General features: G+C 58.9%; 1 protein-coding gene across 1 annotated transcript; it reads right to left on the minus strand.

Annotated features, from left to right (window-relative positions):
* Window positions 1-1,448: 1,448 nt before the first annotated feature.
* Window positions 1,449-19,593, minus strand: LMTK3 (lemur tyrosine kinase 3). Its single transcript, XM_032323861.1, is given in 16 exon segments — window positions 1,449-1,961; window positions 4,073-4,210; window positions 4,447-4,582; window positions 5,785-6,200; window positions 8,717-11,126; window positions 11,128-11,242; window positions 11,657-11,806; window positions 11,968-12,089; window positions 12,169-12,253; window positions 12,634-12,782; window positions 13,120-13,207; window positions 16,686-16,804; window positions 17,277-17,353; window positions 17,865-18,015; window positions 18,270-18,403; window positions 19,312-19,593. Coding segments are annotated over 16 exon segments (4,383 nt in total). The 5' UTR covers window positions 19,388-19,593; the 3' UTR covers window positions 1,449-1,944.
* Window positions 19,594-25,075: the final 5,482 nt, after the last annotated feature.

The raw sequence follows: 25,075 nt of genomic DNA on the forward strand, positions 1-25,075 counted from the left end.
TAGGCACTAATCCAATATGGCTAGTGTCCTTATACAAAGAGAAAATTTGGACCCACAGACACACGCATGGGGGGAGGGAGAAAACATGTGAAGGTGAAGGCAGAATTGGGGTGAGGCTTTTACACGTTAAGGAGCAAAGATGGCTGGCGACCACTAGAAGTGAGGCCAGTCCTGGAACAGTTTCTCCCTCACAGCCTCACAAGGAACAGATCCTGCAGACATCTTGATCTTGGATTCTAGCCTCCAGAGCAGAGATGCTGTCAGTGAACTAGTAATATAGTCCTCCTCCCCCAGACCCAGGAGTCTTGCCCCAGCCCCTCCTCCCTCAGACCCAGTAGTCCTCACCTCCAGCCCCGGACTCCTTCAGACCCAAGAGTCCTGGCCCCAAGCCCCTCTTCCCTCAGACCTGGGAGTCCTGGCCCCCTGCTCTTCCTCCCTTAGACTCCAGAGTCCTGGCCCTCACCACCCTACCAGTCCTGGCTCCATCAGCACACACCCTGGTCAGGTGTGTCCACAGATCAGCTGAAGCACAGCCCGGTCTTCCCACAGTGCCTCTGAGAAAGACGCAAGAGTCTAATCCTCACTCTCCCTTTCTCCATCCCTGGGACTTAACAAGTGACCCTAATGCCTTCATCCCCTTAACTCCTAAGCCAGGAGTCTGCAGCACCCATGCTGGGTCCCCACTTCTGGTCCCTTCCCTCCCTTGCTCTCACCCAAAGTGAGTCCTGCAAACATGCAAATGAACTTGGGACCAAAGGGATGGGGCGATAGGTTGAAGGCAGGAGATCAGAAACAGAGGAGAGAGACAGGAGGCAGAATCAGTCAGGAGCCCCAGAGAAACAGAAAAAAGAAACGGGGACAAAGAGACAAGGCAGAAAGACACAGACAGGCTTCAGGGAGGCACAGAGGAGACACATCCAGATGCAGAAACACAAAGAAATAGTAGAATTAGGAAGAGGGCCACAGAACTCAGGCCAGGTGGCATGAGAATGTCTTGGCAGGCGGACGCTCACAAGCAGACACAGGTAAACTGAGGTACAGGCACTGTGGGGCAGGGAGGTAGTGGCCTCAGTGGAGGCACAGGGCAGCTCTGTTCTGAGGTGTGGGGGATGTGGCCAGGAGCCACGTGGGTGCTGACCCGTCATTCCTAAGCACCCCGTCCGCAGCTCTGGCCCTCGCAGGGCCTCTGGCCACCTCCACAGCCGCCTTGGACAAACAGGGCTCTTCCGACCGCCCTGGCCTCTCCCTGCCAACTCTTAGCGCAGGTCAGTGCCGCCAGCAACAGACGCAGCCGGGAGCCAGAGAAGCAGAGCCTCGGCCTCCCCCTGCGCAGCGCTTCCACCTTCCCAAGCCTCCATGTTCCCATCTGTGAAGTGGGCGGCAGGCGGCTGATGGCGATGTCTTCGGGACCCTCCCCTCTTTGCCCCGAAACACACGCAGGCCCTGCATTCCTCCAAAAAGTTGTTTTTGTCTTTTTTAAATAATGTGAAAATGCCACGCGAAGGTTTGAACTAGAGGCCCCTCCAGGGGCCAGGCTGGGGCGGGGAGGGGAGACGCGAGATGGGGGTCCAGGTCCCCGAAGCCTGCAGCCCCTCTCTGGGGCCAGGAGTGGGTGAGGAGGGGGCCTCCGCTGTGCCGAGGGGCTCCAGGCCCGAAAGAGTTCAGTTCAGTTCCGAGAAAGGCGGCTCTTCAGGGAGGGGTGAGGGGCTTTCCTGCCTCATTTGGCACCGAGAGGGTCGGGGGGCTCAGGGGAGCCGTCTGGGGGGCTAGGGGGTGGGGGGCCAGGGCCTCCCGTTTGGCACATGGTGGGGGAGGGGGAGGGCCCAGCCTCAGGAGCCTCCCCAGAGGCGGTGTCTGTGGTGGTGGCAGTGGCTCCGTCGTCCACAGAGGATTCTACTCTCAACCCCTCTTCTGGGGGTGCAGGGGGGTGGGGTCGTCGGGGAGTCAGTTCTCCACGGGGCCTGAGGACAGAGGAAATGATTTAGTGGGCAGACAGGCTCGCAGCTTCTGTCTCTCTTGGAGTGAAAGCAAAGCCCTCACCAGGACACACAGGGCCCCCCACATGACCTGCCCTATCCCGTTTCTGTCCTCACCAACCCCATCCCTCTCACCCTGTCCCCTCCATGGCCACACTGGCTTCCTTGCTGTTTCTCCTGGGCTCCAGGGCCTACCCCAGGGCCTTTGCATGGTAGGGTCCAGTAGACAAGGGGTAAGTGGGCAGAGCCCCACCAAGCATAGAAGTCCATACGGAAGGGGGCCCAGCCTGCAACTCCCACCAGGGTCTTGGGAGACAGAAAGGTCAGCAGCCTCCCTGCCCCGCCGTAGCAGAAGCATTGGCCGAGTGAAGGGATTTGGGCTTTTGCGCAGTTGGACCCTCCCTTGCCTCTCCTAGTGATTAAAGGTGAAGTCATCCTGGCATGCTAGTCCCGCTGCTCTCAGCCCTGACTCACCACTTGGCGGTGTCTCATGCCCTGGACCCACCCCACTCTGTCCTCACGGGGGCCTCAGAGAAGACCTCTGAGAGGAAGTGACATTTGAGGTGAAATCTGACAATGGAACCAAGTGAAGAGTGTGCCCTTGGCCCGTCCTTCTTGCCCCGAATCCCAACTTACTCTCCTCTCCTTCCTGGACCCTGGTGCCAGCCTCCTGTCCAGCCTCCAGTTGGATCCCTCACATGGCCCCAGAGGGGTCTTCCTGTACCAGCGGCTACTGCTGCCCTTCCCCTAATCACAGCTAGCCCATGGCTCCCTAGTGCCTCCGGGACAAAGTCTCTCTCTTCAGCCCACCCTTAAGCCCTACAGGGTCCGCCCTCTCCCCTTACCCTCCATTCCCCCCACTCCCTAAGTAGCCCGCAGATGCACCCGCTTGCCTTCTGTTCCCTGAACTGGCCAAGTTCTCTCTTGCCTCAGGCCCTTGGGCAAGCTGTTCCATCTGCTAGCGTGCTGTCGTCTCCTTCCCCTTCACCTAGTTCATGACGGCCAGCCCCTCAAGTACTTGATGTAGTGGCATGGCCAAACTGACGAAGCCCTTTTCCTTTGTCAGCTGCTTCTCCAGCAGCCCTGAGTTTGCACTTATTTCCCATGACACTGTGGGGGTCAGTGTCTGTGGGTGGGGTAGGGTGTTATGGGGCTCATGGACCTTGCTCAGCACGGAATCCCGCATGCCCAGCCCAGCACCCACACTTAAGCAATGCTCAATGGGTATCTACTTCGTTAAGCGCAGTGAGAGCTACCAGAGACCACCGCGCATGCGCATGACCAGTCTGTGGGGCTGTGTGTGTGTAGGATGAAACTATGCAATCCCCTCAATAATTTTGGGTTAGATCCTGGGATCATCCCCATTCTACAGATGGGGACACTGAGGCACAAAGAGGGAAAGTGACTTGCTCTAGGTCACCGAGTCGAGGACAGGCAGGGCCAACAACTGGATTCGGGCACAATTTGGGGGAGCAGGAATGCTCTTACTTTCCACCTTCTCAGCCCTATTCTCGGGAACATGTGCGTCTGCTCAGGCCAGCGCAATTTCTGCATCCAGGGGTATTCTCTAGAGCGGCAGCAGGGAGCAGCAGAGAGCCCAAGTCGCCGCAAGAGTCTCCCGGCTCAGATGGGCAAGCACAAAATAGGGCCTCTGTAAGGGCCTGTTACTGTTAGTAGTAATGCCGTTGTTGTTATTGCTATGGACTTCCTGACCATGTTCTCTCTGCTCCGGTTCAGCTAACTAGCTCTGGGCACACTGGTTTTCTCTCCCTTTGTCGGCCTTTGATCAGCCTGTGCCCCCAAACGGACGTGGGATCAGGATCTGACAAGTGCCAGGCAAGAGACTGGGCAAAGATGAGCCAGACTTTGAGGGGATCCTTACAGAAGGGGAAACCGAGGCTCAGGGAAGGGGCGTGACTGCCCTGGTCTATCCGTTGGATAGACCTGGTCTGAGCTGGTTCCAAGAGTTGGGTGGGGGTTGACTGAGAGAAGAAGGGGGGGAAAGACTGAGGAGAAAGAGACAGGTAAATTCAGGGATGGGGACAGAGAAAGAGAGGCAGAAGTGGGGGCAGGCCCGAGGGTCTGAAGCACTGTACCTGCGGGCCGGGCGTCGGGGGCCCGGGCGGGGGGCCCCGGGGTCTCCAGCGCAGGCGAGACGGAGAAGCGGGAGAAGCACAGGGGGGGGCCTGGAGGGGGGAGGAGGGGGAAATCCTCCGCCCATTCGAAACTGCCTCCTAGTGGCGGGAAGGGGGTGGTGAGAAAGAAGAGGAGAGGACGCGGTCAGACCCTCCAGGCACTTCTGGAGCCGCTCACCTTCAGCTCCAGCTGTCCAACCCCGCCCCTCCTCAGGCACCTGTCTCCGGCAATCTACACGGTGGACAGCGCCCCAACTCTGGCCCGCCTCCAGACCCCGCCCCAGCTCCGCCCATTCAAGACCAGCCCCACCTCCAGGACCCGCCCCGCCCCTTACCAAAGCCGCTGTCGTTGCTGGGAAACCCATCTCCGGGGGTGGCGGGGTGGGGAGGCGTCGGGGGCGCTGGGGGCGTTGACGGGTCCGTGTCCCCCTCGGGGGGGCCCTGGACGCTCAGCTCGTTGGTTGGCGTCTCCTGTGGAGGTGGATTAGGGGGCGAACCGTCACATGCCACCCAACAAGCAACAAAGCCCGCTAACACTTCTGGGGCTTCAGGTACCCCAATTTACAATCGCAGCCTCTGACGAGGTGGCTGGAGGCCCTGATCTGCCTTCGAAACCTCAGGTCAGCCTTAACCCCACCCCGGCCCGAGGCTCCGCCCCTGGAGTCCCGCCCACAGCTAAGCCCCTCCACCGCAGGAATTCTCTCCTTGCTCCTTAACGCGACGCTTTCGTGGGAGCCCCCTAACCCAATACCATCTCCATAAGTCCCGCCTTGTCTCCATGACCCCTAACTCCTTTCGATATCTCGGCCACAGGCGTTCAAGTTCGGGGCGCAGAACTCCCTACTATTCTGGTCCTCCAAACCCTTCTACCATCCTGCGCATCCCGACCTCCCCCGAGGCCCTGAGCCCCGTACTCGGAAGTGGCCCGGCTCCAGCCCGCCAGACCCTGCCTTTGCTTCAGTGGCTCAGGACCCTGTTCATGACTCTCATCTCGGGACCTCAGCCCAGTGTGCCCCGCTCCAGGTTGACCGAGATCCATCCACAACCATCTCGGCCCCAATCCACAAGTATCATCCCGCCTTTCCTGTTTCTTTTCAGCACGATGCTCTCAGTCTTAGTTACTCTTAACACAATCCTCAACCCATCTCTCTAAGCCCCACCGCAGTTTCTTAGCTCTGTCTACCTCTGAACCCGCTCCTGCACTTTCTATCTTAACACTACAAGCCGTTTCTCTTATGCCCTACCTGCAGCCTCGCTAGGGCCCGCCCCTCGTGGCTCATCCCGAGCCGGCCCCTTAGCCTCTACCACGAGAGCGCAGGTCGACAGAACCCGCCCCAAACTTCACTTCGCCCCGCCCCCGCCGTCTAGACCACGCCCCAATCTCCTCAGCACTTTCTCCCTAGCCTCTCCGGACTCCTCCCCGACCACCAGGTATCTCCTCACTGTCCTTCCAGACCCATTTTCACTCTCCAGCCCCCCCAACCGTCCAGCGCCGTCCCCACAGGACGCACCCTACCGCTCACTCCATGCCCCGGCCCATTCCCCAGACACCGCCCCCACACCCAAGGTCTCCAAGACCTGCCCTGATTCCCCAGCTCCGCCCTCAGCCAGCTGGCCCCTCCCCTCCCCTCCCCGCCCCCGCGCCCCGCCCCCCCCCGCCCCCGGCAGCGCACCTGGTCGAAGAGGTAGACGGTCACGTCCCCGTGGAAGGAGACCATCTTGCGCTTCCTCTCCAGCTCGCTGTCCTCGGGCTCGTCGGCCCCGCGCGGAGACTTGAGCAGCCCCCGCAACGGGCGGGCCGCGTCCGCGTCTGCGCTGCTCACCACGACGGGCACCGGGGCTGCCCGTGCCCTCCCGGGGCCCCGCGGCCCCGCCGCCGCGCCCGCTGCCACCGCCTCCTCTTCCTCCTCCTCGTCCTCGTCCTCGTCCTCCCCGTCCTCCTCCGCCGGCCCCGGCGACCCCGCCCCGCCGGCCTCCCCGCCAGCCGCCCCGGCGTCCGCGCCCTCCCACGGGGGTCGCCGCGGGCCCGGCCCCGGGAACGGCGTGAGCGTGAGCGGCGGCAGCGCCAGAGAGAGCCGTGAGAGCTTGGCTGCGAGGGGAGAGACCCGGTGAGCCTCTGCTCCCGGGGAAACTGAGGCATGCCCTCCTGCCCTGCTGTGTGTGTCCTCGGGTAGTATCGGGCCCCAGTATGGGCCTCAGTTTCCCCTCTTGTGAAGCAAAGGGCTGCTCTGGGGCCTTTCTCCACGCAGAGTAGGAGAGATCTTCCTCCTACTCCAGGGGTTAACCCTCTCCATGACTCCCCCAGAGTCCACATCACAAAGCCCCCACTTCTCTCTGCCGCCCAAGGCCCTAGTGCCCTGGCCCCGCTGATTTCTTAGGGCTCTGTTCCTCACCTCACCCAGCGAGCCACTTGGGCCACCTCCCTATTGCTCCCACCTCTGAGCCTTTGCACAGGCTGTTCCTTCTGCCCAGAAGCTCCTTTTCTGGTTCAAGTCCTATTCAACCCCTAGCTCTGGTCTGGGCTTTCAAGCCTTCAGAGTTCTCCCCAAAGGTCAGGCAAGGCCACCAGCTCTGCACCCCCATAGCATCAAGCTGCTCCTTCCAAGCAGATGAGCTCAGTGTGTAGCTGTATTTCTGTGGTCATGTGATTCATGTTTGCCTTGCCACAGAACGGACTTGACTCGGGCTGGTTCTGGCTGCATCCCCAAGCACCCAGAAGTACTCAGGCAATATTTGTGGGATTAATGAATGAATGTTCTGTGCTATGTGATGTTGACCAAGGTACTTTCCCTCTCTGGTCCTCAACTGCCAGACAAAACTGGAGTGTCTAATCATCTCAAGGTTTCTTTTCCCCCACTTCTAAGGCTCCCTGATCTCAGCCTGCTAAAAAGAAGGTAAGGACTCCAGGTCCCTGGAGGAGGAAACCTGGCTTCAAATCCCAAGCCTACTTGCTCACTGTGTGCCCCGGGGCAAGGAAATCCACCTCTCTGAGTCTCTGTCCCCTCACCAGGAAATTAACAGGGGCCACTCATTCCTCCATTAGTGCACCAGTAAATGTGGGACAGGCCCTGTGGGGGCAAGGGTGGGGATGACAAAAGGGTCAAGGCAGAGCAGGGAAAAAGATTGGGTGTGGATGGGGTCACTCTCCTCCCTTCGTTCATTCCATCCCAGCTTCACTGGCCTCTTGCTTTTCCCCAAGCATGCCAAGTTAGTGCCCATCTAGGTGCCCCCCACCCAAAACACCCTTCCCCCAATGACCACCCAGCTTACTTCCTTCACATCTGCTCAAAAGTCACCTCCTTGAGGCCTTCCTTGACCATCCATCTCAGGGCGATGGGTTTGGGGGCTGTGAGGGAGCTCTCAAGGAGCTCTCAGGAAGGACAAGGTGATAGCCTTTGGAAATCAGGAAGGCTTCCCAGGGAAGGGGAAATTTGAGTGGGGTCTTGAAGGATAAGTAGGAGGTCATGCATTTTTTTTTTTTTAAGCAGGCTATTCCCAGTATCTTCCCACCCAGCAACACCCTCCCGGTGCCCCCCTCCTCCCACAATCCTATGAAGCATCTTAGCTGCTCATCCCTTGATATTTTCCTGCTGTCTGGAGCCCTTCCTGACACAGCTGGTCGCAAATTCCCCACAACAATCTCAAGGAAGGGATAGTGTTATAATACCGTGGGCTCAAAGGAAGGAAAGTTCTGTGCCCAGCCCCCTTCTGGACCTTTCCCTCAGAGGATACCCTTTCCCTCAAGGGAGGCTGTGAGATTACCAATATAAACCAGTGGCCATTTAGAACTTTCATATCACTATGTAAGGAAATCAGGCCTCTGGGTGATTTGGGTAGAGCCACAGTCCCTATGCCCACCACTCAAGAGGGACCATTCATCTTTCTCTTAAATCAATCCCCCTCTGCGACAAAAAACACTTTCTGTGTTCCTACCAAAACTGAGTTTCCAGAAAAGGCATTTCTAGTTTTCAGGTCACCCATAGCATGGGGTAGGGGGGCGCTGGGTGTAGGGCAGGGCAGAGTCTGAAATTCCCTGGGCCCTGGCTTTGGGTAGCTTGGGGCCTGGCACAAAGAGAAGATAAGCGTGAATTGGCTTCAACCATTAAAACACGCAGAGCTTCGGTTAAAAAGGGAAAAGCAGCCATGTGGCAATGCCAGGTGGGCATTGCTGGCTGGAGGTGGAAAGCGGCTGCATCTCCTTCAACTCTCCACCACCCCCTCTCCCGGACGGCTTCCTTCATTTCCCAATACTGTCTGGCCCCCATGGGCATCTGAGTTTGAGACCCCAAGTCTAATGGAATTGCAAAGGGTCTTCGGAAGTCCTAATGTTTTGAAGACACTCAGCCCTATTAGGAAGATGAGTTATCCTCATCATCCATCTTTGGAGGGAAACTGAGGTACACAGAAGTAAGGTCATTTGTCCCGGGCCACAGAGCCCAGATCTGAGCCCAGGTGGGGAGGATCCAGGACCGGCTCTCATTATGGTCAGCCTGACCTGTCTGCTCTCTGGCAACCCGAGATCCTCGGCTCAGCCATGCCTCTCAGAAGGAGCCAGGTTTCAACCCCCCAACCTCGCTCCCCTGCTCCCAGCAGCCTCCTCCTCACCTTTGATCTGCTCGCTGTTCCCCTGAGGAGGTCCCAAGTCCAAGAACAGTCGTGGCATCTCGGGGCCCTTCCTCTCGGGTTTGGGGGGGTCCCCGTCTGTGCTGGGTGCTGTGTCTCCGCCGGCCCTGCTGTCTGGGGCCCCGGGCTCTGCCTCGGAGGAGGCCACCTCCGGCCTGGCCCTCTGCGGCGCTGGCTCCGGCCTCCTCGGCTGTGCTTCCGACGGCGGCAGCGGCGGCGGCGGCTGTGGCCTCATGCTGTCTACCCATCCGGCCTTTGCGTCCACGCCGCTTCCGAGGCCGCCGCCGGGGGCCATCCCCGTGCCCACTGGGGCTCGGCCCCCACTCCCGAGGTCCAGCCTCCCAACCCCGGGGGCTCTCGGTGCCCCCCCAGTCTCGGGGGCTCTCCTCTCGGTCCCGGGTTCCAGCACCCCGCTCCTGGGGGCTGGGCCAGTGGGGCCAGGGGCTGTCTCCCCGCCGTTCCGGGACAAGGCCACTGCGCTGGGCTCGGGGGCTCTCTCCAGCGAGGTCTCTGGGGCTGGCACCCCACTCTCGGGCACCTTCTCCCAGAGCCCTGGGGCTCTCCGAGGCCCAGTCTCTGGCAACCTCTCCATGTTCCTGGGGAGTCTCAGGCCCCCATTCTCTGACACCTTCTCCTCGATCTTTGAGGGTGTCAGTCCCCCATTCGCCAGCACTTTCTCTTCTCTCTCGGGGGACCTCAGCTCCCCATTCTCCAATACTTTCTCCTCCCTCCTTGGGGGTGTCACCTCCCCATTCTCCAGCACTTTCTCCAGCACTTTCTCTTCTCTCTCTGGGGTCCCTGGGCCCCCATTCTCTGCCACCTTCTCCTCGATGCCCAGGGCTCTCTGGCCCCCGTTCTCCAACACTGTCACCCCGTTCATGGGGAGGCTCGGGTCCTCGTTCAGGCTTGGGGCTTTCTTCCCGCTGCCCAGGACTGTGGGGTCCCTGCTCGGGCCCTGGGCTTTCTCTCTGTTCCCGGGGCCTCTCCCCACCTTCCTGGGTCCCGTCTCTCGGGGGTTTGCCCCCTTCTCCCCCAGGAGGTTCCTTGTCACGTCCTCCCGCAGGGACATCAGCAGCTGCTCGGTGCTCACTTGAACTACGAAGGTCGGCTTCTCCCGGGTCCCCGGCAGTGGGTGGGGACCCGGGTCTGGGGGTGGCCGGGGCGCTCCTGGGTCGGGGGGCTCGGGGGGAGCCCGTGGTCGAGGGACCCCTTCCTCCTCGGCTGCCCCCCCGCCTGGGAAGGCTCCCTCGGGGGAAAAAGGGGTCTCGGTCTCGTAGCCGCTGTCCCCCGGCTTGGGGCCCGGAGACGACAGGCCTGAGCCGGGACTGGCCACGGCTGAGGGAGGGTCGGGGGACACGGCTGGGTCCGCGGGGACCCGGGGAGGTGGCGGCGGGGGGGGGGGAGCGGGAGGTGGCCCCCGCCCGGGGTACTGGGGCGCCGCCGCCCCCATAAGGGGGTCCAGAAACTCGGGGGGGGCCGAGGTGGGGGGGGCCAGGGGCAGGTCGGCTAGGGAGCCCCGCTCTGCCCGCAGGGACGAGTCGTCCTCTGGGGGATGGGGACAGCCAAGAGCAGGGTGGCCCCCCCAGCCAGCAACGGCTTCCCCCCGCTCCAGGGGCAGGCAGGAGCAGGCCCCCTCTCGGCTGCACAGGGGACAGGGTAGGGGGCCCCGGCGGCTGGGGCCAGCCCCAAGGCTGCTGCTGTCTTCCCCCGGGGAGCTGCCCTCCTCCTCCTCCTCCTCCTCTTCTGCCCACGGGGCGGTACCCCGCTCCCCCAGCACCTCGGCAGGGTCTCCCGCCAGGGTCTCCCCGGCACCTCGGCCCTCGGGGTCCCAGCCGCTCAGGAGGAAGCTGCCTGATGCCGAGGACTGGGCCGGGAAGGGCCGAGCTGCAGGGAAGAGGGGGGAGGCCCAGGTCTCGGACACCAGCTGGGGGACCTCGGAAGGGGCCTGGGAGGCCTGAGGGGCAGGCACTCCTGGGTCCAGAGGGTCCCAGTCATTGGGAAAGAGGGGCTCGGGTGGGGAGCCATGCTCCTCGAGGCGGATGTAGTACTCGCTGCTCACCGAGGGGCTGCGGGCACTGATGACCGGCAGGACGCTGGGCGTGGACAGCGCCTCATAGAAAGGGTTGGAGGGGTTGGCATGGGGGGCCGGGGGCGCGGACGCTGGCTGCCAAGGAGGTGCCCCCCCACCGCGGCCAGCCCCCCGCCGCGCCTTCTCCCACAGGCACTCAAGGTTGAGGCCACGGCTGCTCTCAGTGACCGTGAGCACATCGTCAGGGTCGGCCCCGGGGAAGCCATCCAGGAGGGGGAATGGTGAGGAGAGGGTCCCTGGGCGGGGTGCACTGTGCTGTGGGGGCCAGGGCCAGGGGAAGGGACCGTCTCGGGGTGGGGGGGGGTGGGGGCGGGGGTCGTGGGGGACGCTCAGAGAGCAGGTAGGTGAGCTGCAGCTGAAGATCAGAGGCCGAGGGGCGCTGGGCAGGTGGCCGCCAGCAGGACTGCAGGATATCATACCTGGGGGAGGGGGAGGCACAGGTGAGTAAGATAGAGTTGAAGGTGTGTGGAGGGGGCAGGGAGAGACCCAGGGCATGTGTATGACAGATGGGGTGGTGGAGGGAGGGGTCCTGGGGGGGACAGTAAGGCAGATGTAAAGAAATGATAGTTAGGCGGCCTCCTTCTCTGGGCTGTGAGTTCTGGAATCAGAGACAAGCAAGGGGTCTTTCAGCGGTGGATAAACTAGGGTTCAAGTACCAGCCTTGCCTCAGGATTGCCCCTTTCAAGGGGCAGATACCTCCAAGCAGAAAAAAGGGGTGGGGCGTAGCGAGTGCTGAGTGAGGCTGGGGGTGATGTGCGGAGAGGTGAGAGGCTCTGGGACATCCTGGGGTGGGCTGGGAGGGTCAGGGGTCGGGGATAAGGCCCTGCCCTCACCAGTAGTCCGCATAAGGCAACTTGAGCCTCGGCCGGGCCAGCTTGACGTGCTGCTGGCGGACCACGAAGGCGAGGACCTCCTCGTCTGACAGGTGGCGGTAGGGCTGTGCCCCAAACTCAAAGAGTTCCCATAGGGTCACCCCCAGGGACCTGCGGGGAGCAGAGGGCATAGAGAGGTCAGAGCCTGGCCCTGCCCCGCCTGGGGGCCTCCCCTCCGGCCTCCGTTTCCACAGCCACAGGACCCGTGACCCTTCCCCCTTCCTCGCCGCCCTAGGCTGCGCGCGGGCCCCGGGGCAGGAGGACCCTCTCACCAGATGTTGCTCTCGCGGCTCTGGTCCACCACCATGAAAGTCCCATGCAGCTCCCCAAGGAGCTCAGGCGCCGCCCAGCGCAGCGGGATCCACAGGCGCTCGGGGGTCAGGTAGTAGTCCTCCTGGGGGGGCGGGCCGGAGCCGGTCAGGCGGGTCGGGGGCCTTCCCCCGCCCCCCGCCCTGACGGAGGGCAGCCCCCACCTTGTAGTTGCTGTGGGCTAGCCCATAGTCTCCGATGCGTACGGTGAGGTCGGAGGTCAGCAGGCAGTTGCGCAGGGCCAGGTCGCTGGGGGCGGGGCAAGGACGTGAAGCTAGACTGGGGGAAGCCTGAGACCGACTGCCCGCCTCGCCTGCACTGCGCCCACCGTGTAGGCTCCGCCCCTTCTCCCTTCCTTGCTTTTCTCCTCCCCTCCCCTTCTGGCTCCTCCCCTCAATGGCTCCTCCCCCTCTCCCCTAAGACTCCTCCTCTCCCGATTCCGCTCCCCTCTACTGATTCCTCCCGCTCCTCTTCCGACCCCTCCCCTCCAGGTTCCTCCCCTCCTGACTCGCCTTCTCCCGTAGTTGAGCCCCTTCCTTGCGGCTCTGCCTCCCACCCTCATAGCCTCGCCTGCCTCCTTTAAGTAGTACCCCACACACACTCTTCCCCGTGGCCCCCCCGGCTGCCACCTGTGCACGTAGTTGTGGGAGTGGAGATGTGCCAGCCCGCGGGCGATCTCCAGGCCCATCCTCTGCAGTGTCCGCAGGTCTCGAGGGGGCAGCTCAGGGGACAGGCCCTCAGGGGGTCTCTGGGCCCGGAGGTAACGTTTCAGGTCCCCCTGGGAGGGAGGACAGGATGGGGTCAGTACGACCCCCCCCTTCCAGGGATCCACTCATCCCGCCTATCCGAGGGGAGGATGGGGGGGCGGCCTCTGCACGCAGGGGGCAGTCCCTCTGAGCCTGTTTCCCCTGCGGCTTAAAAGGGCACAACAAGAGAACCCACCTCGCATGCTAGTTGACTGCGCCAACCGAGCGAGCGCTCTTCCACAGTGAGCGCTCAGGAAACGTTAGCGCACGTCGCGCGTGTTTTTGCCAAAGATTCCCAGGCCCTCAGGCTTGCTGGCAGCCCTCAACCCGTCCAGCCCGCCACCCCGCCCTCCCTCCGCAGACCCTCACCAGTTGACAGAATTCCATAATCAGCAGAAAGGGCAGTGTCTCCACACAGACGCCCAGGCACTGGAGGACGTTGGGGTGCTGCAGGCTCCTGGGGCCAGGGTGGGGAGGCGGCAGGGTCAGGGCACAGCCGCCACCGTCCCACCGCAGACCCCTGTCTCGCCCCAGCCTCCCCGCAACACCAAAATGTTGCTCCACCTCCCGGCTCCCGGCCGCACCCCCACACTCACGCTCCCTCAACACACAGCTTCCTACCCCGGGTCCCCATCTCAGGACCACCCCACTCCTCCCCAGTTCCCAGGCCAGACCCCCAGGTGCCTCCTTGCCCTCCTGCATCTTCACCTCACCACCCCCACTACCCCACCCCCCTACCCCCCCCTCCCGCACACACCCCCTCCCCCCAGCCTGGCTGGAGCTTCTTCATCTCCTGGCCTCTCTTCTCAGCCTCCTCCCTGCCTCGGGTCTCTCCCTGGCAGTCTGTCTCTGACATGCCACTGGCTGCACAAAGCCCTCCGTGGCTCCCGATCACCCGAGGATGGAGCAAGGCTTGATCCTGGGTGTGTCCTGCCCTTCCTCAGCGTCACTTGTCCCCACCACGCCCCGCGCATCTCCCCAAACACACAGGCACCCACTGAGACCGCAGGCCTTTGCGGTTCTGCTTCCACTCAGCAGTCCTCCTCCTCCCTCAGTCCTCGGCTTCAACATCATTTCCCCAAGAAACGTCACCACCCTCAAGCCCCCTCTTTTAGCCTCACACTGTGGGTAAGAGTCAGGCTGGGGGGCAAGGGGAAAGTTGAATCCTGAGTCCACCTTTTTGTTTTTTTAAGTCATCTCTACCCCAAACGTGGGACTTGAACTTATGACCCCGAGATCAAGAGTTGCATGCTCTGGGGCACCTGGGTGACTCAGTGGGTTAAGCGATCCACCCTTGATTTCAGCCCAGGTGAGATCTCAGGGTGGTGGGATGGAGCCCTGCATCAGGGCTGAGCGTGGAGCCTGCTTGGGATACTCTGTCCCTCTCACTCTGCCCTTCTCTGCTCATATGCTCTCTCTCTCTAATAAATAAATCTTCAGGGAAAAAAAAATAGAGTCAGATGCTTCACCCACTGAGCCGGCCGGGCACCCCCTGTGTCCACCTTTGGCAGGTGTGTAACCCCAGAGAAATAACTTCACCTCTTCCTGCCTCAGTTTTCCTCAGCTGTAAAATGGGCACAGCCGTAGTAACTCCCTCAGACAGTTGTGAAGAGGAATTTCATGAGACCAGGGAGAAGCTGCCACACAGTGGACGATCCTTGCTATTATTACGGCTTTTCCATTCCCATGTTAACACACTGTTTGATTCTCATATCGCCCCACATTTTCCTGCCTTCCCACCTTTGCAGCTGCTCTTCCCTCTGCCTGGAACATGCTTCCCACCAGGCCTGCGCCACCGATCCCTCCCAGTCAACCCTGCCTCCCCCAGGATCCTCCAGAGCTTTCCTCCTGGCACTTGTCAGTCTCTGACATTTTCTTCTTAAAATTTCCTTCTTCATTTGTTCATTGCAGATTTCCTCCACTAGGGGGGAGCCTTGCTAGGACAAGAATTTGGGGACTTTCTGTGTAGGTGGCTGTGTCCCCAGTGCCTAGACGGTGGGGGCGGGCGGGGTGGGGAGGCTCAATGAAAATGGGCCCAGTGAAGGCTTTTTCCTGATTCCCGGCCTGGGGGTCTGGAGGAAGGTGAAAACATGCCCGGCTTTCAGGGTATAGTGAGAAATTTTCCCACTCGGGTCGGGCCAGGGGCAGGGGCCACTGGTGTGCGGTGGGGCTGGTGCCCAGCCTCACTGCCCGAGTTCCAACCTTCTCCACCTGGGAGGACTGTGCCTCGCACCCCTGCCTGGTCACGAGACCAAAGTGGTCACAAATTGCTCGGTGTGTCCTGGGGACTTGATGGACAGCTGGAGCTCTGAAGGTGGGATTTAGGTTGGCGGATGTGGAGGAAGGCTTAGACCCCTACTAGTCTGAGCCCAGGCTGGCCACTTCTGCTATCGGATCCTCTTCTGTCACCCCGGTGGGCAGGATGGTGTTTCCCATTGAATCCAGAGGAAATAGAGGCTCAGAGAAGTAAAGCGATTGGCCCAAGGTCACACAGCTGGTAACAGTGGTTTTGTGGGGACTTGGTCCCAGGTTGCTGGCTCTCTGAGTAAGCGTCTACACAAGGTGGAAGGACGCCCCCCATTCCGAGCTGCCAGTGTCATCCTGCGCTCTCCACCAGAACCTTCTGCGAAGGTGGAAATGTTCTAGATCTGAGCTGTTGCACATGGGAGCCACTGGCCATATGTGGCTACTAAGCCCTTGCGATGTGCTGCTTGTAGCTAAGGAAATGAATTTTTCATTTGATTTCATTTTATTTAACATAAATTTAAATAGCCATATGTGGCTAGTGTTTGCCAGCACGGGTCTAGGGAGAGGCAGGCAAACAAGCCAGCCAATGAAATACGTGTTAGGAAGAAAATGAACGAATTGGTGTGATAAAACAGCCGAGGGCCCTCCTTACGTGTGTGTGTGTGTGTGTGTGTGTGTGTGTGTGCATGTGTGTAAGGGCAGGCCTTTCTGACCAGGACCTGAGGAGGGGAAAGGAGCCCACTATCTGAAGCTGGGGGTGAGTGAGCCAGGAATGATATCCTAGTCAGAGGGAACAGTAAGGACAAAGGTCCTGAGGCAGGAAAGAGACTGTTATGGGAAAGGATCAGTGAAGAGGCCAGGATGGCTGGGCCAAGGGGCCCAGGGGCAGGAAGGGAGCAGGGGCAGACCTTGCAGGGTGTGTGGGCTGTACGGAGGCATGGGACTTTGTTCTGCAGGCAATAGGGAGCCATGGGAGGTTGAAGAGCATGAGGGTGGTAAAGTCCAGTGTCTGTACGGCTCAGGGTATGCCTCACTTTTACAACTGTTTGAAAAAGGTTCTCCGATGGGGCAATTACTACCTCACGAGACATTTATGCAGCAAATGTTCATCTAGTTCTTATCTAGAAGTCCTTAGAGTGGAGGGGAGACCAAGCAGGGGAGGGACAGGGTCCTGCCTTCCCAGACCTAAGAGTCCAGTAGGGGTGGGAGGTGAGGTGTGGAAGCTCCTCAGGGCCATTTTGGGTCCATGATGCCTTCCTCACCCACAAGCAGGGACTTGAAGCCAGGAACAACCCCTATGTACCCAGTGCTTAACACAAAATCTCACATCCTCTCAGCTGCCCTCTACATGAGGACGTTTGGGCTTCTCAGACCCACTTCCTAGATGAAGATTCTGAGGTTCAGAGTGGAGAAGGGCAGCCCTCTAGCTCACCTTCCGTGCCCTCCGCTCACACTCATCATCCTGCCCCTCCTTTCATATCCCTGACTCTGCCCCAAGGAGGAAGCCGAGGCTCAGAGAAGCAAATGCTGTCCATCAAGTCTCACAGCCAGGAAGAAGTAGACCCAGGATTCAAACCTGGTTTGACCCCACGCGAGACTCCTCCCACTCCCTAATGGCACCTCCCTGAGAAGCAAACCCGGAGCTTGGGGCCTCCAGGGCCCACATCCGCCGCCAGAGTCCCCGGTACCTGTAGGGCTGTGCCTCCGAGATGAATTTGCGCTGCTCCAGGGGCCCAGCACTGGCTCGGAGCTCCTTCACCACAACCTGGGCTGGGGTGTAGTCAGAGAAAATCTCTCCCAGAATCACCTGGCCAAGGGAGACGGGGAGTCAGTGCCTGCATGTGCCCCAGGCCCAGCCCCGGGACCATCTCCACCCCGCGGCATGGCTCCAGCTTCCCCCTTCTATCCGACTTCTCCCTTCAGATCCCACCGCCCTTGTCCCCCAACAACAGATGCAGAGTGAGACTCACGGGCCCAGAGTCCGATGGATGCAGGGACGGATGGAAGGATGGACAGACGGACGCGTGGAGAGCCAGGTGGCGAGGCAGAGTGGTCAATGGAGTGAGGAGGGAGGCGCTGACTGACAGGTGTGGGGGGATGGAGCAGGTGGGAGCAGGTGAGAGGTGGACAGAGACGAGGACGCTGGGTGGGCTGAGGGGCAGGGGACAGATGAGAAGTGGTGGGAGCAGGGCGTGGGGGGGTGGGGGAATGGACACAGAAGAGGAGCACAGCCCTGGATCGTATGGACCCCCCTCCCTCCCACCCCCAGCCCCACTCACCTTCCCAAACCAGCCACTCCCAATCTCTTGTAAGTAGCTGAGGTGCTGGCGGCTAAGGCCCAGGGGGGTGGTCATGTCTGGGGAGTGGGGAGGGGGCAAAAAGGGGAGGCCCCTTAGCCTCTCTCCCCTCCCAAGTGCCACCATCACCACCCCCTTCCAATTCAGTGAGGACTGGGGTCAAAGCCGATACCAGTCTTTTTTCATTGGCTGCCCCAACATTCCCTGATGGATCTCAGCCTCCTTATTGGCTGCCCGCAAGTTCCCGGCATCCAATCCATCCCTCCCTTTAGCGTTTCAAGATCCTGTGACTTGACTTCAACCTGCCATTGGCTGCCTTTGAGACTGAGATCTACGCTGATCTCACCACCGATTGCCCCACAAGAATCCCCAAATCCGGCTTTGGATGAAGCAATAGCTTCTACCAAGATGCTCTTTGACTCCCTATAGGCCGCTTCCAGGATTCTGCGGCTCCCACCTCTGTCTTTCCCCTTGGCTGCGGGGGACCTCAGCTCCCTGGCCCCTGAGGGAAGACTCTCGGGACTTGCCCCCCTGTCCCGTGGGACCATCCTAGTCAAGGTGTGGAAGTACCTGAGTGAGAAGGCTGCGGGGCAGGCATCGGCAGGGAGACCTCAGCCAGCGGGAGAATGTAGACATCAGGCAGCGACTGTGAGGAGGAGGTCTCCTCCGCGGGGGGAGTGTACTCCCCGGAGCAATCCTCCCCTTCAGGGTTCTCAAACTCCTGGGGCCGGGAGAGGTAAGGGGTGGGAGAACACAAGGCTGAGACACGCCATCACCCTTCTCGATTGTGTGTTTCCCCGTCTTTCTGATAACTGTCCCCCGATTGATCATGCCAGCACTCCGGATTGGCCAGAACTTCAGGCCAGAAGGTGCTCTCAGACTTACTGCCTCTCTCCCCCACCAGCCACCTGGGCTTGGGGGGCAAAGGCCTTGCGGGAGTCTTCCTCCCCACTAGAACCCCCGCATGCACCTCACCTTGAAGCCGACATCACCCCGTTTGCAACACAAACAGGTGAGGAGTAGAAAGATGAAGGCCAGCAGGCCGGAGCAGGAAATGAGGACCACGGCGTAGGGAGGAGCCAGAGGGGCCCGGCCCAGGGCGAATCCATCTGTGGGCACAGGGCTGGGCTGGGGTCCCGGCTTCAAGCCCTAAGCTCCCAGAATCCTTGCCCCTCCCATCCTGTCCAGGATTGACTACAGTTCCCATAATGCTCTGCAACCAGGGACTCCTTGACAGAGGAGCCGGATGGCCTCCAGCATTGTGGGAGTTGTAGTTTAAGGCCCTCTCAGGTGGTTGTGTTGGGGGTGGGGTCCCTCCTCTCGCCCCAATCTGGGACCCCCCCATCACCCCACTGCAGGCCTGGATGAATTCCAGTGAGGACTGAGGGAAGGAGGTGTCATAGTGGAGCCTGGAGCTCTCAGATTTTAAAATACACTCCAACGGACAGTCTCGTTACCCCCTATTTGGGCAAGAGGATGAACCCCCCAGCTGCAGGCGGGGAGAAGAGTCTTTGCCCCGCGCTGGAACCCCCTCGTTACGGGGGTTGAGGCCTGTCTCTTTTAGGGACTCGGGGAGCACACATGTCCTCTGTCCCCAGCCCAAGCCCCTGTGAAGGGAAACTCCGCAAGCTCTGGGTCTCCCCCAAAAGCTAGAGGCAGCCTCCTATGCTGTGTCCCCCTTAGAAATAGTATTCCTTCCCTCTGCCCCTAATTCTCCCAGAGGACCCGTCCTTCCCGGCTCCCTGCACACACCTGCACACACATATGCGTGTGTGCACACACACATGTTGCCCAAACGGACCCCCTCCCCACCCAGCCCCCAGCCTTCCTCCCACAGGCCCTGCTGACAGCGGCACCGTCCCCGTGGCTCTCCAGGCCCCGGCTTGGCTGCGGGGAGACGCGCACGCAGGTGATGGAGCCGGGGCGCCGCGGGCAGACCCCCGGGCAGGCCCGGGGTGGGGGTGGGGGCTGCCGGACAGCCGGATGGCCGGACAGCTGGATGGCCGGACAGACTCACCGGGGTGGGCCGGAGACGCCAGGCAGCCGGAGGCGGAGACGGCCGCGAGGAGGATGAAGGCGCCGGGGCCAGGCATCTTGTCGAGGATGGAAGGGAGGTGGAGGTGGTGGCGGCTGGGGAGGAGGGGGGGGGCGGGCCCTCAGCCCCCAGCCATGGGGACCCGCGCGACCCTGGCCTCCCCCCGGCCCAGGAGAGGGGCAGGAGACGCAGGACAGGGGGAGGGAGGGGCTGCTTACTGGCTCAGGTACCCCCCTCCCCCTCTTTGAAGGGACAGACAGATGAAGGGATGGAGAGGCGGACAGAGGAGAGGAGCTGGGGAGCCAGGGTTGCTGGGGTGGGGGGGAGAGGGTAGGATGGGGGGGAGAATGAGGGCCCCGCCCCCGAGGGCAGCCAGGATTGGGGGAGCAGAGAGCCTGTCAGAGGAAGGGTGGGAGGAGGGAGGATGGAGGGAGGATGGAGCGTCGTCATGGCAACTGGCTCCCCAGTAGCATTGGCTGCCAGGAGGGAGGGGAGGAGGAGGGACAGACAGGGACCAGCAGACCCTTGTGGGGGGCGCAGGGCCCACAGCGCCTGGCCCGGACACTGCTGTGACACACTATCAGCATGGACACGTGTGCTCCACGCCGAGACCCAGATGTCGGGGAGGCACACACAGCCCACACACGCCTGACACACGTCGCAGAGACCCTCATAGACAAGCACATCGCATACAAAGGTGGACAGCCATCGGCAGACGGGGACACGTACACGTCACACACAAAGACGCAGGGACGATGGGCTGCACTGGGTACGCACCGGCCAGCAGGCCCCCGGCACAGATGCACCCCATCACACAAGAACAGAAAAGCATCACAAAGACCCACACATGCCACAAAGTCAAGCCCCAAATCCACAGACACCTACACCACAGACAAAGATCCAGCAGACCCCATGGGGGACTTGCCAAGGCACACAGTCACAACATGTAGACCTTCCACAAATGGGCAACAAAGAACACCCATCAATACCAACCTCACATACACGGACACACAGACACATCACACACATACACACAGGCATCACTTTCACAGATACACACACAGACACACACACATGACATACACTCAACACAGATAGATACACATACCATGAATACATGAAGACACACAGCAGATCAAGAAGAGACATGTATCACAAACATGACAACACACACAACACACACATATTCACAGGTACCTAAAAGATACACAAACCCATGCTTGACTTCCCTGAACACACAGACCCATGTCCCATACCCAGATACGCGTGGATAGCCACAACTCACACGTGCACAGAGACACAACACATTCAAAGAATTACACGTACATACAAAGCTACACAAATCATATACAAAAATACACACAGATACATTTCTAAACATAGTCATAGGGATTATACATAAACACACACACCTCAGATACATAGACGCAAATATACACACATCACATACTTAAACACATGGACAGACACATTACAAATACACACACGTTACACACAAGGTCACAAAGACACATTGCCCATTATTTGCACACATCACATACCTAAATACACAGGGGAACACATACCGAGATGCGGACACACACTACACTTACAGAGACGCGCACATCACAAATACCCACATTTCCTAAGAGGTTACACGGCATGACATAGCCATCGACGCCTCCTTCATACAAGATACATAATCATAGTTTATTTTATTGATTTATTCTTCTGACCATTCACTCTACGCCGGGCAGCGTTCTCAGCGCTTTACACAACAGCGCTCTGAGACGGGTACTTTGATCAGCCCTATAGTACAGATGAGGAAACTGAGTCAGGGCGAAGTGCGGTCGCCTGCCCCAGGCGGGCAGGGGCGGATCTGGGGACTGGAACCCTGTGCGACAGGCACACAGACAAAACAGACAACGACGCACACGTCACGTGCCAGGCCGCGGCCGTCGGGGGGTTCACACCCCAGCCCACAGCACCCCGAGCTGCAGACACACCGGAAGCACGATCTCCCACCCTGCGCGCGGACGTCCCCGCCGGCCGTGAGCACCTGCGCTGCGTCCCTCCCGCGTGAGGCTGGGCCGGAGCTGCGCAGCTCAGACGCAGTCCCGCCGCGCTGTGCTGCGGCGACCCGGACCCCCTCCGCTGCGCGCCCGCCCCGCCTCCGCCCCCCAGCGGAGCAGAGGGTGTCCAAGACCCCCCACCCGCAGGGACGCAGCGGGAACGCGCGGCTCACGCAGCCAGCGACGCGCAGCCCGCCCCATAGGGTGGGGGTTCCCGGGGAGGGAGAAGGGGCGCCTCTTGGGGTCTCACTTGGGGAAACTGAGGCAGGTTCATCGCGCGAGGAGGAGTGGGGGTTAGAGGGCGCCGGGACCATGCCTGGTAGGTGAACTGACTAGGATGCGGGTAGAGAGAACGAAACTGGTGGCGGGGGAGGGAGCCCTGAAGATGCAATTAACTGCCCGTGTGGCTGAAGGGCACAGAACCTGGCGAGCGCAGAGGCTTACGGGAAGTGTAGTCCCAGCCCTGAGACTTGTGGGGAACGTAGTTCTGGTTCAGCCAGAAGGGCGGCTCGGGTTCATCGCCTGCGGGAGAGCAAGCAGTAGCAGGTGCCGTTGGCTGGCTGCCGGGGTCTTTGGAAAACAGTTTGGACAGAATTGTTGAGTCCTAGAGAACAGCACAGATGGGGTTGCAGTCCTAACCCTGTCCCTGGCTCACTCTTCATTTATTGACTCCGCAAACATTTATCCAGTGCCCGTTATGTACTGAGCCAGGCCCTATGCCAGAATTTGGACTTGCAGCAAGGAATGAGTCAAACCCCTTCCCGGCCCTTCAGAGGCGGGGTCGTCACAGGGGCTTACGGAAGGTCCTCCGCTGGAGTTTGTCAAACGGTGAGCTGTGAGCCATTACTGAGGTGTGACAGCAAGCTTGGGGGCTTGTGACCAAAGTTTTGTTGGGAAATAAAATAGAATAAGCTGGAACATAGCAGGGTGCCTGATCGCGTGGAGGAAATATCCACGCAGGGAACGTGGATTTCTCACGGTCCCTTGTCTGAAGCCCTGGGGCCAGGTGTGTTCTGGATGTGGGAAATAAAGCCGTTGAATATATTCTGTATATTCTCAACAGCCCCGTGTGTCTGGGATAGACACTGCTATCATTTTAATATTTCGGCACTGAAATCTGTGGACAGCCCCGATAACGGGGCAAAATAAATTTAAGATTTTTAAATTTTAGGTCAAATTCTGTCTCCAAACTGATGATCAAACTTTCTGGTTTGGGAGCTTTATTGATTTCAAAACCATCGGTGGGTTAACGGTGCTCAAAATGTGGTTCAGGGTCCCCTGGGGGTCCCTGAGACCCTGTCAGGGAATCCGAGAGGTTAAAATTCTTTTTTTTCCCTTCTTTTAAAAAAAAAAAAAGTTTGTTTATTTATTTATTTATTTGTAATCTCTGCATCCAACATGGGGCTCAAACTCATGACTTTGCGATCGAGGGTCATGTGCTCTACCAATCAGAGCCAGCCAGGCACCCCCCAAATTTTTTTCATACTAACATTGACACATTACCTGCCTTTCACACTCATTCTCTCCTGAGTGTAAACTGGAGTTTCAGAAGCCACACGGGGTGCGCTATTGTGAGTAAACACAAGCAGGTACAAGGAACAAATCTTCTGTGAACCAGACGTTACAGATTGAGCTGCAAAATGGTAAAAACAATGCCACTCTTCTCACTAGTTTCTATTAATATTGTTTTTTTAAAGATTTTATTTAGGGCGCCTGGGTGGCTCAGTCGGTTAAGCATCTGCCTTCGGCTCAGGTCATGATCCCAAGGTCCTGGGATCGAGTCCCACATCCATTGGGCTCCCTGCTCAGCAGGGAGTCTGCATCTCCCTCTGCCTGCTGCTCCCCCTGCTTATGTTCTCTCCTTGTCCCTGACAAATAAATAATATCTTTTTTTTAATGAAGTATTTTTTTAAGATTTTATTTATTTATTTGACAGAAAGAGATCACAAGTAGGCAGAGAGGCAGGCAGAGAGAGAGGAGGAGGTAGGTTCTCCGAGGAGCAGAGAACCCGATGCGGGGCTCAATCCCAGGACTCTGGGATCATGACCTGAGCTGAAGGCAGAGGCCTTAACCCACTGAGCCACCCAGGCACCCCAATAAAATCTTTTTTAAAAAAGATTTTATTTATGTAATTGAGAGAGCAGGGGAGGGAGAGAGAACACGGAAGGAGAGGGAGAGGGAGAAGCAGACTCCCCACTGAGCAGAGACACCTTCCCCCCATGTGGGGCTCAATCCCAGGACCCCGAGATCATGACCTGAGCTGAAGGTAGATGCCCTAATTTTTGTTATTATTTTTTAAAAATTTTAAAGTTTTATTTAAGTAATCTCTGCCCCCAATGTGGACTCAAACTCATAACCCTGAGATCAAGAGTCTCATGCTCTCCTGAGTCAGCCAGGCATCCCCTCACTCATTTTTTTGTTTGTTTGTTTGGAAAACGTGTTTGTATTAACATAGGTTTATATGTTAACTGCAATGGGTTCATTATTGTTATTTATTTATTTATTTATTAGCAGTAGGAGGGTGTTTTTTTTTAATATTTTATTTATTTATTCATGAGAGACAGAGAGAGAGAGGCAGAGGCAGGGGGAGAAGCAGGCTCCCAGAGAAACAGAGAGCCTGATGCAGGACTCGATCCCAGGACCCTAGGATCATGACCTGAGCTAAAGACAGACACTTGACCAACTGAGCCACTGAGGTGCCCCTATTATTGTTATTTTTAAATGTGATAATAAACATTGCAAACATTAATCAATTTTAATATCTAATGTGATAAATATCTATAGATATAACCTCCCTAAATAATAGCCTTTTGGGGTCCTTCATAATTTTAAGGGTGTGAAGGTTTGAGAGCTGCTGCTTTGTGTCTATATGTATGTCCCAGTCACAAGAAAATCATCCATCCACCCATTCATTCATTCACTGTGTCATAGTAAAAATTGAAATACTGTCAAGAGAAAGTGACATGAAACTGAGACCCCATGGGAGTCAGCCAGAGAAAAGGAGAGGGAAGAGTGTGTTTGGGCAGAGGGAACTGCACATGCAAAGAGGACAGTAGGAGGTGGTTGTTGAGGGGCTGAAGTGAGAATAGTTTAGTTTGCCCTCTTCGTGGACCAGGCACGATGCTCGCCCAGCTTCATGGAAAACCAACTCCGGTGAAGGTAGCGACTGGGCAAACAGTCACCCAGACATGCAACTTTAAACCCTGTCCAAAGCTTAGAGGGAGAGGATAGGGGTGTGACTTAGGCTGGAGAGGAGTTAGGGGAGGCTTTTCTAGGAAGATGACAGTAAAGCTCAGATCTGAGAAGGGAAGGAAATTGTTGGGAAGAGAGAGGTGCCTGGGGTCTCAGCCGCTTAAGCCGCTTCAGCTCGGTCCTGCCGCTTGGTCATGATCTCTGGGGTCCTGGGATCGAGCCCCACACCCAGCTCCCTGCTCAGCCGGGAGTCTACTTCTCCCTCTCCCTCTGCCCCTCCCCACCGCTCATGCTCTCTCACTTTCAAATATATAAATAAAATCTTAAAAAAAAAAATGAGTTGGGAAGAGAACAGGGCAACGCATACTGGGACTGGGAATAGCACGGGGCCAGGGGTGGGGTGGGGGGGGCGGTGCTGTGAGACTGGACAGTCCTTGCGGCATCGGGAAGTGAATAGGAGGCGGGCGCGGCTGGGTCTGAATGGGTAAAGTGGGGACACTAGT

The sequence above is a fragment of the Mustela erminea genome, chromosome 19 (assembly GCF_009829155.1).
Source record: "Mustela erminea isolate mMusErm1 chromosome 19, mMusErm1.Pri, whole genome shotgun sequence".
Taxonomy (NCBI): domain Eukaryota; kingdom Metazoa; phylum Chordata; class Mammalia; order Carnivora; family Mustelidae; genus Mustela; species Mustela erminea.